Below are 12,266 nucleotides of genomic sequence, written 5' to 3' on the forward strand. Positions count from 1 at the left end.
TAATACCAAAGTCCTTCCTGCAGGATTTATTAACACCAGAATAACACACTGCACTCTGGACAGGGTCTCCTCAGTACGTCACAAACCAGCAGTGTACACCCTGATCTCTACCAGAGGCACTTTACCCAAAAAAACAGATCGCATTGGCCTTCTTACCATTTGTTTCATATGGGCAGCTCAGAGCTACCTGCAACGGACCTAACCCTTGAGATGCACCCAAATCCCAGCAGAACGATTCACCTGGGTACAGCGCTGCTGCACAGCAGCCATACTGCATGGCTATCCCAGCGTGGTGTTCTACAGTGCCATGGACCTGTACCAGCTTGTCCAGCACCATCTCATGAATCCCATCCCTATGCTGTGCTAAAAAGCCTGGGAGATGGAGCGGAAAAAGGTACAACGAAACCCAAGCTACTAAGTCCAGTGAAACTACTGATGTACACAGATAAACTGCAGAATCTGACTTATATACCCATATATATGAAACACCAATTCTACAAAACTGTTATGGGAAAATATCCATCCCGCCCCTTTTAGTACCTGTTCAACGATACACTAGCTGTTTCATTGCCTATGTGCTACAATAAAGAGGTGCAGGGGACTCCCTCTTGCTTGTCTGGGGGATTATGTTTAAAAGAGGCTGAAGGACAAGATTTCCTTCACTGTAAAATCCTGTGATTAATTTGAATTACCTTCCAACCATCTTGAGATCCTCCGGCTGCCAAATTTATCTAATATATTTAATATACGGCTTCATTATTATATTGGCTATGCACCGCTTAAGGAAGGAGCTATTATTCCTCTTCACAGATGGAAGAGGGGGGGCCACATCCCCAAAGATACCCAGTCATAGCATCTATTTAGGTTAAAAAGTGACAAAGCAAAGAACTGAACTGATTCCTGTCTAACACCCATTGTCCTCAACCCTTCTTTCTTTCCAATGAGAACTTCATGTTCTGGGTTCTCCTGTGAAAAGCAGCCTGATTTACTCTCAGCTTCTCCTTTCACTGTCAATTTTGAAAGTGAAATTAAGCAAGCCAGGCATCTCCTGACTTATTCTTCAAAATGAATGGTAGCTGTAAAAATCTTTCTATTACACAGTAGGTTGTTGTTATGGGGCATTTGTTACCTTCTTGGATTCCTATCTGTTCTTTCGACACGATGTTGCATTGTTTGGCTACATATAGTGACTCTGTACACCTTAAGGAAGCAGTAAATCTTCATTTTCTCTCCTTTTTATAAAAACTCAGCCCTTTTCAAGTTGCAGAGCTGCATATTAAAACTCCTGTCTGCTGACTTCCTTATTTTCTGAGGCAACATCTGGCATAAAAACTGATTGCAAATATGATCAGAGTTAGGAAGATTTCCTTCCAGCAGCCTTCCAGCTGGCTTTATTCCCAGATATCATCCCAACAGTAAAGAAAAATCTGTTTGGCACTGTCTCCAGCTGCAGTCTCTCACTCTTCAGGTAAAACTGTTTCCCTTCCCAGAGAGGTTTTGATTACATGGGATTCAGATGACAGGATCTGAACTGCACTGGAACTGGTATGGCCTCTGGGATTCAGGGTGGATGCTCTCTGATGCCTAAGGAATTAGGAATCCTAGCTCTTGCTGTAGAAGTATAATAGAGTTTATCCCCTCCAAAGTGTAAACTTATAGATATAGATATAATTTTGAGGAATTTACATGTAATCCTATCATTATGGCTAGCAGGCTTCAGCCGCAGACGGTCGCCTGTAATTAAGCAGAATTATTCATAAGGGGGTTTGGCTGTAGTCAAGGCAGACTCAGTAGCTCAGGTTATTGTTAAACAGTGTTAAAACAGCAGGAGCAACTCAGCCCTGGGCAATCCCCTTGCTAGCCTCATGTGGGTGCGTTATGTGACTCTGCCCGTGTGTGAACGCTCTGCCTCGACAAGCGTGATATTTGTCTTTCAGTTCTCCTGAATTCAGGAAGCAGGCAGCATGGGCTTAATGCTTCTTTGCCTTTCTCCTCAGGCCATAATGTACATCAATGCAGGCTGAGTGCAAAGCCCCCATACACCTCTTTTACACTCCATACACATGGCTATACAGCTAATGAAGCAAGGAAGGGTCCAGCTTCCAACTCCTGACCCCTCTGTCATGCTCCTTGCTGTACTTCATTCACTGATGAGAGCAGAAGCATACAGCAAATCTGTTCCTTCTGTCTACAAGCTCCTTGGCACAGTACTATATGGCAAGAGCAAGTACAGTCTAGGAATGCAAAACTAACTCATATTTAGACCGGAACAGTAAATACTATACCCTGGAAAACTATGTCTTGGTGCAGCTTGTGATAGGGGAAGGAGGAGTGATGTGAAATTTTTGCAGTTCCCCTAGAGATAACTACTGATAAAATCCATGCCATAGTCAAGGTAGAAATCATACAGGAAGAGAAAGAATCTCTTACTATTCAGCTAATAAACATCTCAGATTAGTTAAAACTAAAATAATTTAAAATCTCCAGTCGTAATCTAACAGTTTATTCTGTTTGATTATACTTTGTATTTTACTCCCCCTGAAGAGCATCACCAGTAAAGTGATGTTTTCCACTGTTATTCAATAGCTTCATGTTGCGATTTCCAGGCTGTGCTAGAATAAATAGCTCAGCTCGGAAACTGAAGCGGCATGCAAGACTGATCATTTGCTCAAAACCAACAGTTTTCAAGTAAATGAATGGAGTGTAATTGCTTTTCAGCTTCAGCTTGAAAATGTAACCAGTGTTAGCATGTAATCTTCCTGTTGAGTTTACACTCAATGGCACTTGCTTATTAGGGTCAATGCTTGCTAGTAAGCTTAGTAATAACGGGGAATGCTTGGGGTCCCAATCAGGGATCAGAACCCCCTTGTGCTAGGTGCTGTACACAGCTATTGCAAAGGCACTTGCTGCCCAAACAAACTGTCAGGCTATGGCCTGGTCTATATCGAGGATACTTCTGCACACAAGACAGTGAGGTCTGTCTAAGCTGGATTTCCTGCATGAACCACTCCAATGGTGTACTCTGACTCTCATATAACAAAGACTTCATCATACTAATATCTTAGCGATTCATGTACTTGTTTACTCCATCTTAAGTTTGCTCTATGATCTTGGGACCAAATCTATCCTCCATGATTCACCATGTGCAAGGGCTCCATAATGCCCTCAGCAGCAGCATCTTGGATTTGGTCTGGGCCAAAATATGCCAGTATTCTAATTTCTCCAGAAATAACCACTGGCAATGGAATATCCCCAAAAGCAAATAAAACCTACTCTTGCATCTATACTTGTTTCCGTGGAAACATGCAGTGACAAGGTTATTTCCCTTATTTTCAAAATTTTCTCTGCCAGCCTACCATATTTTTTCAGATAGCCCTGGTAACAGGTATTACCCAAATACAAAGACTACTACAGATGTGCCAAACTTGCACAAAGCCGAGTAGAGAGCTGTTTATCGTGATCCCAAGAAAGCATCAGTGCAGCAACACTGCTGCCAGTCCTTAATACATATAATTCATAGAAAGCCAACTGTCTGGAGATCCTTTCAGCCAGGAACCAACATAACCTTTCATTATTGAGGACCAAGTGTTTTTGGTGAGACACCAAACAGCACACACCATAGTGTTAGCCAGCGAGCTGAACACTAATAACTCACCATCAGCACAGTTCATGTGCTGGTCTTAGACTCCAGCTTTATATTAGGCTGAAGGAGGTGGCATTTGTAGTGCAAGTCTGTCCCCAGTGGCTGCCAAACATTTTGATTCTGGCGCTAGCCCTCTGCATTGAACTCACCATATGTCACCATCTCCAGCTACCTCCTCACACCCTGTCTCTTCTCTTCTTCCCCACTCTGTGCCTCCGCCCCAGCGAGAAGCTCCATCTCTCTAGAAATTCATCTGAAGTGGCTGAGGCCCAGCCACAGATGGCAATGTTAAGCAGAGCCTCTGGGCTGTGGGTGGTGGGGACAGCGTCTCAGCTTTGGGCAGTTACTTTGAAGTCGCTCAGGGTGCTATGCCCTCACTGGAACAGCCCTGCAAGGGGCTGCAGAAAAGCGCCTGCGACCCAGGGGAGGATGGAGGCTTTGCCTGCATCTGCCGGGCAGGCGGTTTGTGGCAACAGGAGGAAGAAAACAAACACCCATCCTGCTGCCCTCAGGAAAAGGGAAAAGCAGGCTGTGCCAGGGCTGCAGGCAGAGCAGAAGCAAGAAGTGATAAAAGCCAAAGGCGCGGCACAGGAGTGGATAAATGGAGGCAAGGCTGAAATCTCCCAGAGGAGGACTTCGGCTTTTGTCAGGTAGTTACACTGACATTGTGGTGTGCTGGGTTTCAGTCCTTGGCTATCAGGCAAGCCCAGCATCTAAAGACTCCTGGGACTTCACATTCAGCATTAGCTCAGAGCGGGCTGCAAAATCACTCAGGTGGAGGGGCTGCAGGACTTTAAACAAAGGATTATGGCTTGTGGCAAGGGGCTGTTTAGAGGGAAGGGACCAAGGGTATCATGGGGATGGGGATCAATAAGACCTTAGACTGAGTGCCTCATTAAAGTTTTAAATTAGTACTTAAACCATCCAGTTGACAGAGGAAGGCTCTGGTGTCTGGGAGGAGTGCAGGAGCTGCCTCCAGGCAGGGAAAGGACATGCTCATCCTCCTCCCCCTCATGAAGGCACTGGGTGCCCATGCTCCATCTGCAGCTAGAACGAGAACAACACTGTGCCTGGGAGATACCAGCAACCTGTAGCCTAAAACCTATGTTAGAGGGCTCCTTACTCTCCTCTCTCCAAGGCTCTTACCTTCCCCCTGTCCCCAGGGCTTGGGAAGGAGCAGGAGTATTCTGGTGCAAAACCAGGAGTTTAAACAGGAGTGAGTAGGCTTAGAGCTGGAGTAGTTGCACAATAGCTAGGTCAGGGTCCTCCCAACAACAGTGTAAACACAGCACAAGAAACGAGTAGAAACTGCAAACTAGATGACAGGATTCAATGTGGAAAACAAAAGCTATTTAGCAAGGAGGAAACAATTCACCAGCTAACATTCCCCATGGCAGAGAGGGGAGCAGTTCTGGAAAGTCAAACTGTGTTGAGCAAACCTTAGGAGAGCTGGAAAATTAGAGGAGGGGACATGAGGAAATGTTAGAGAGGAAGGAGGCAATGCACCAGCGCCAGGACTGTGCACATAGCTACCCGGTGCCAGGCAGCACCGAGATTAAGTGCTGGGCAGGAGCCCACTGCTCAGCTCAGGACAGCAGCTACTGGGAGAGCCTGACACGCTGGGAGTGGGTCAGAAGAAAGGCGAGAGCTCATTGTGCAACTACAGGGGTTTTATTTGCAATGACAGTATGCTTTCCTTGTCTCTGAGGGGATACGGAAACAGTTTGCAAACATTTGTAAGGCATAGACCCAAGCAGAAGGGAGGGCAAATTTAGAGAAGATAAAACAGAGGAAAAACTGAAGTTGAAAGTAACTTACAACATTTCATTAATAAGGTCTAGCAGGATATAAAATAGTTCTCACGAGGAGAGCAGGGAAAAACCTAGGTAGGGACAGTTTTAAAGTTGGATGGGAAGAAAATAATTAATACACGCACAATGAAGAGCATACAGAAGAATTTGTTGAAGTGATACAAATATTTCCACCCCCACAATCTGTATTCCCAATTTTCCACTGTCATGCATCTCTTGCTATCCTTAACAGCAATGCAAAGAAGGAAAATGTTTATTAAAGCAGGATCATAACCTTATAGTACTGCTCTGCCTAAGCGTGTAGATTTCTAGACATTTCTAGCCAACAGAGAATTAGGGCTTGTAATTGTGTGTGGGAAAATGACTCACTAGCTGTGAACCTGTTCAACTCCTCCAGAGATCTCCTCCTACCCCATCCCAAATCTCTTTTATTCTTAATGAGGTAGGGATATGACTCCATGTTTGGATAGTGTGTTAATGTCTCCTAAAGTCATATCCAGCTGCTTCTAAAATCTCCCAATAAATCACCTTCCAATTACATTTGGGAGACAACTAATGGGACTCTTAAAGATTCACAAAGAAACCGGAAAGATTAAGGCCCAAATACAGCCCCACTGCAGGCTGAAACAGGAACCTGCCAAAAGCCCTGAAAAGCCCACACCTTGCCTGGCGTACACACTTACCAGCTTAATATTTTCCACGAGGAGGGAACACAGTCATGGCTTGACAGCTACGGTGCTGCAGCTAATATTAACGGTTAGCCCCATCAGCCAGTGAGCTGGACTCTTCAGACAGCAGAGGGTTGTTCCCTGGCCTGAGGATTTTCCACATAACTAATTACCAAGCTTTATAACCATCCCCTGCAGACTATGATGATGATGAATGAATGAGATCAGATTAATCAATACAGTTTATTGGTGGAGCTTGCCCACTCGCTGTGGATGCATCATTACTGTGTGCATTCATCAGCACAGGGATGAGCACAATTCAAAGTCTTTGCCTGTACGATATAAACCCACAATCAACCTGCAGCTCTTCAGCTTTTTCCCAAGGACTCCCTAGGCCTTTCTTGAGTCCCTCTGTTGCTCTGTATCCTTGCCCTGGGCCATCCTGGAAGTCCTTTGGTGAGTGCCAAGTCCTTCCTTATTAAAGCAAACCAGATTAAACTGCGCCTGTAGAGGTTAAACAAGAAATTGCTGAAAACCACTGAAGTCGTAACACAGTGGCTAATGGTGCATTTGCTACTACTGTCCTCTACCTGACAAAAGTCAGAGTTGCTCCACTGTGTGGCACAGATGCTCTGCAGTTCTACAACCGGCAACAACCCCCTTTCTGCTAAACAGTATTTCTAGAGCAGGGCATTCCTCAACCACACTGGGGCTGGTGAGCCCAGCATCCCTGTAGAAACGGGGTTCCGTCAAAGTAACTGCAACCAGCATGTTCAAAATGGGCACCTGCAAAGGTGTTCTGTATTGCCAATAGCATCGCTCTAGTTTCCCCCCTTGTCAGTCCTGACACACCCCTGCAGCAAACAATAGCTTGCATTAGCACTAAAGAGAATAGAGTTTCATGGCTGGAAACAGCTTTGCACTGAAACTTGAGAGCTGTGCCTTTCTTTTCCATCTCTGGCACGAATTCCCTTGGTGGCCCAAGGCAGGCACTTTCATCACGCTGCATCTCAGTTTGCCATCTGTAAAACTGGGTTAGCATCCCCTCCTCCTTCTTACCCCGCTTTTATGCTTGCTTATATTATCCGTAAATACGGATGGCCTTGTTTGTGTGTGGGCACAGTGCAAAACAGGGAGCACGACCCTGGAAGTGCCGCTCATATGGGGAAGGTCTGCAGGGAAGGATGCGAGCATAGAGAAGCAAGTGCACGGAGGGATGCACGCCCGGAGGCATGAGTGCAGGAAGGACACCGGGATGGAAGGATGCGCTCACAGGGATGGAGGGGTGCGCTCACAGGGATGGACACACCCGGCAGGCCGGGCGGTTGCCCACCGCCCGACCCACCCCCGGCCCGGCCCCCCACAGCGGGGCGGGGGACAGGGGGCGGGGGACAGGGGGCGGGGCCCCCGGCTGGCAGCAGCGCTGGCCCCGGCCCGGTCCGGCCCCGCCGCGGGGCTGCGGGGCGGGTTCCCCCCGCGCCCGCCCCTGCCCGCCGTCGCCCCGGCGGTGGGGGCGCCGCGCCGGGCCCGGGGTGCCATGGAGGAGACGCCGCCGCCGCCTGCCTGATCCCAGAGGCTGCCGACACAGAGACAAAGCGCGGGGCCGCCGGCCCGGTGAGTGCCGCGGGGCGCAGGGCGGGCGGGGGGCTCCGTCCTGCGCCGGGGACACCGGCCCGGGGAGAAGGGGGGGGGGGTCCCGGTCCCGCACCCAGCCCTGCCTGACACCCCCGTGCACCCCCATCCTCATTCACAGCCCAGACACCGCCGCCCGCCGCCCTGCCAAGCCCGGTGCACCGCAAGCATCCTCGTTCGTACCCCGACCACCCCAAACTCCCCCCCTCCAGACACACACCGTGCACCCCCAGCACCCCCATTCATTGCCAAAACAGCCTCCGCCCATTGCCCAAACACGCCACAGGGACGCTAAACGCACCCCACGTCACTCCAAACACCCCCATCACCCGAAACGCCCCCATGCCCAACCCACGCAGCCTAAAGACTCCCCTCTCTCTCGAGCACACACTTTCAACACCCCCACCAACCACCCAAACACATTCCTCCACCAAATACTGCCCCCCCCCCCCCCCCAGCAAAACACCCCGCGCAACCTGCCTCCCTCCCTCTGCAAACACACCCCAGGTGCGCTCCCACAGGCACAGCCCTCCCCCCCCGCCCGGTGCAGACTCCACCGGGGACCCCCTCCGGCCCCTCACCCTGCGCACCCTGCCCTTGCGCCTTTCCAGGGAGACAAAAGAGGTCCGTGCGTCCCTCTCGCCCGCCATCCCGCTCACCCGCCTCTGCTCTCTCCCTTGCAGGCCGAGCCATGGTGGAGCCACCGGCTGAGCCCCCCCCGCAGCCCTGCCCGGCGGCACCCGGGGGGGCAGCGGCAGCGGGGGGAGATCCGGCCCATCCCGGGGAGCAGTCGCCGCTGCTGCACCTGGACCTGTACAACTTCGACTGTGCGGCGGCGGAGGGCAGCCGGTACGTGCTGACCAGCCCACGGTCGCTGGAGGCCTGCGCCCGCTGTGCTGTGCGGCCGGTGGAGCTGCTGCCGCGGGCGCTGGGGGAGCTGCTGCGGGAGGCCCCCGGGCGCTCCATGCGGGTGGCTGCCGGCCTCTACGAGGCCTATGAGCGGGAGCGTCGCCGCAAGCTGCAGCAGTGCCGGGAGGAGCGGGAGAGGATTATCCGGGAGGAGAAGAGACGGATCCTCACCCCCCTCGGCAGCCTGCCACCCTCGCCTGCTGCCCGTATCGTCCCCCGGGCTGCCGCGGCCACCACTGCCAGCGGGGCCCATGGCGGGGTCAAGGCTGGGGCGTCAGGGGGTGCCAAGGCCAAGAGCCACTCCTTGGACTCGCTGCAGAAGCGCCGTGAGGGCAGCTGGGGCAAGACCTCCTCTGAATCAGGGGCGTCCTCCTCCTACAGCGGGGAGAGCCTGCGGGAGCGCCGGGGCAAGGGGGGCGTCCGGGGCCGGGAGGGAGCCACTGCCAATGGCTCCCTGCTGGGGCGCAGCTTCAGCCTGGGTGACCTCAGCCACTCGCCGCAGACAGCCCAAAGGGTGGAGAGGATCGTCAGCGAGGTGAAGAGGAGGAAGGGCCTGTCGGAGGTGCCTGAGAGGGACAAGAAGATTGCGGCACTGATGATCGCCAAGCACCAGGAGGCCAGCCTCCTGCGGGAGCAGCGGCAGGCAGCCCACCTGCAGTGGGACAGCCAGCGGCGCCTGGCGGAGCAGCAGAAGGAGCGGGAGGAGAAGGAGAAGCAGAGGGCCCTCCTGCAAGGCCAGCGGATGTGGGAGAGCCAGGTGGAAAAGCGGCGGGGAAGACTGAGCCAGGAGCAGGAGGAGGCCACCTTGCTGAAGCAGAGGCAGCGCCTGGTGTGCGAGGAGAGGTGGCGGGAGCAAGCGGAGAAGCAGGAGCGGCTGCGGAGGGAGAGGCTGGAGAGGGCTGTCCAGGAGGACAAGCAGAAGAAGCTCCACCAAGAGCACAATCTGAAGGCAAAGGAGGAGGGCAAGAAGGAGCACCGGGAGCGAGAGGAGCAGCTCCTGCAGGAGAAGCTGTCCATGGCTGCGCAGAAGAGGCTGAAGAAGGAGGTGCAGCTGCAGAAGGAGAAGAAACTGCTCAACCAAGCTGAGAAGCTGAAACACGAGGCCTTGCTCAAGGAACTGGCCAAGCAAGAGGCAGAAGAGAAGGAGATGTTGAAGGCCTCTCTGGAGATGAGTTTGACCAAGGCTCAGGAGAACTATGAGCAGCTAGTGGAGAAGAGGAACCAGGAGCTGAGGGAGAAGGCCAGGCGGGAGGACATGCAGATCCAGAGAGCCAAACTGGCAGCAGAGAAGAAAGAAAGAGAGCAGAAGGAGCACTTGGAGGCCCTGGCTAGAGAGACAGAGAGAAAGCTCCAGCATGCTGCCCAGGTGGCTGAAGAGGTTGTCCAAGAAAAAGCCCGCAAGGTAGTCTTGAGCCGTCTGGAGAAGGAGAAAGTGCAGAGGATGAACAAGCAAAAGGTGGAACAGTATGAAGACTTACGGCGCAGGGAGATCCTCCTCTCTATAGAGAAAAAGCTGGAAAGGAGCGAGCAGATCTTCAAGGAGAAGAAGACTGTCTTAGAAAATGCCAGGTCTGTTGCTCGGGCGTCCTTCCATGTCCGGGAAAAGGTACGGGAGGAGACAAACATGCGCACCTTTGACAAGATGGCCTTGGAGGCAGAACTGCATGCCCACTTGAATAAGAAATGAAAGATCTTGTCATGGATGAGTGGGGGAACATCACCGCTTGTCCATCACAATGCATCAGAAAGCTTCTCCACATTAACATTTAAAAAGCAACAACCACCCTAATTTCTTATTTTGGGGGAGCAGGGTACCGCACAAAAATGTGGCAGCTATTTCACGTACTTTTTAAAATATGTTTTTGTTCTGGGCATGTTTTAAGGACTGACCTCATTCATCTTTGTAGAGGGGAAGTGAGTTTTTGTGTCCTCCACCCCACAAGCACACATTTTCTCAGAGGGCTGCAGAAGTCGTCTGCTTGAAGCCTGAGAGTTAGCGATTGATTGTCTACACCGGAAATGTCTACAGCTGCTCTCCTTTCGGTTGGAAATGCAGACAACAGAGACTACTTACTACTAGAGTCTACTGACTGAGAACCAAAACCACCCCAGCTGATTCTGGCTTGAGTGACAGGCAGCTTGGTTTAAGTTATGGGACTGCATTTTCAAAGCTGCTGCACTTCCACGCTGAGGGTAAGGAGGGCTGGAGTACAGGATGCCATACGCCCCTGGGTGCCCCTCGCCCACTGCTGGTACCGAGCAAGACAAAGCACAGATCGAGACTTCGTAACACCATGTAAGTAGATGTTATGATCAGAGCTGGGCAGAAGCTGTTAGAAGTGCTCACAAACAGAATTTCACTTTTTCTGTTTGTACCTGTTGCCCCTTCTGAGTATCATCACCTTTCCTCTCCTTTCAAAGTTTCTCTTACAAATGTCTGTACAATTTCTTCTTTTCTTTTGGAGGAAGGGGAGAAGGACAGAGGTTTGTGGGCAATCCACAAACTGACGGGTGCCCACATAACCCACTTTTTCGTTAAGATACAAAAATGAATGAACCTGTGGCTGGCCTTCATGGCAAATGTGGATCATTTGTAATTGGAAACCTGCAAACAGATTGCGTAGAGAAATTACCACCCTCAGGAATTCTCAAAACTTAAGGAGACCCGCAGCAACCTTATCCAACTTGGCCTGCCTTGAGCAGGTGTCCACCAGAGCTCCCTTCCAACTTAATGGTCCTATGAGCCACATACAGTGAGATGTTCACCCAGCTCTTGTCATTGTCTACTGAGCAGGGCAGCATTTATCTGTCCACTGGTGCTAACAGTTGTATTCTTGTATAGGGCACAAGAAGGAGTAGATACACAAAATAAGGTACATTACAGGTTCTCTTAGATGAGGATCAGTACTGTTTAAAGGGAACTGAGTCCGTTAATGTACTCAAAAATGTGAAAAGCCTACCTATGCCCTGTGCACAGCTTTCAAGTAAGACAGTGTTTTGCTCCAGGTTTCCACATTTACTCTCTGCTGGGCTGCAGTTATGAGCACACATCCAAACTTTCTGCTGGGTTTTTTTCTGGCTCCGGGCAGCACCAGCTCTCTGTTCCACCATCCATGATGCCATGCTGGGTTGCTGTGGTGATGGCATCGGACCTGGAGCATGGCGGAGAAGCAGCAAGAACAGCCTAGATCTTGTTTCCTTGTGGACGTCTCTGACATAAAACACAGTAGAAGAGAAAACCAGAAGAAGGTTGACATATGGCACAGACATGCAGTCCTGCAAACATAGATTGCTTACCAGAATTTAGAAGGCTTTAAGGAAGGTTTTAAATCAACGGCAACAACAGTAAACCAAGCACACCCTGGTGCCCTGCAAGGCTGGAGACATTATACAAACAGTGCTAAAAACGAAGCAAGTAGGGATTTTCTTTGATTTCAATGGAACTTGCTCTTCTTTGAATCACGGTACAATTGGTGCTGTTGAGGGCAAGCAGCACAAAAGTAGGAATTAGGACACCTGAGCGATGTTTCCTCCATCAGTCAGTGGCTCACTGCCAACGCCAGGCAAGTCCTCAGGGGCTGGGCTTGCTCCTATTGATATAAG

The 12,266-nt window shown here is 50.8% G+C and overlaps 1 protein-coding gene across 1 annotated transcript; it reads left to right on the forward strand.

The window, feature by feature from the left end:
* Positions 1–7,511: 7,511 nt before the first annotated feature.
* On the forward strand, positions 7,512–11,918 carry CCDC177 (coiled-coil domain containing 177). The gene is made up of 2 exons (XM_075105784.1): positions 7,512–7,736; positions 8,438–11,918. The coding sequence occupies exon 2, from the start codon at positions 8,446–8,448 to the stop codon at positions 10,348–10,350; it is 1,905 nt and encodes a 634-aa protein (XP_074961885.1). The 5' UTR covers positions 7,512–7,736; positions 8,438–8,445; the 3' UTR covers positions 10,351–11,918.
* Positions 11,919–12,266: the final 348 nt, after the last annotated feature.

This window comes from Phalacrocorax aristotelis, chromosome 10, assembly GCF_949628215.1.
Source record: "Phalacrocorax aristotelis chromosome 10, bGulAri2.1, whole genome shotgun sequence".
NCBI lineage: Eukaryota > Metazoa > Chordata > Aves > Suliformes > Phalacrocoracidae > Phalacrocorax > Phalacrocorax aristotelis.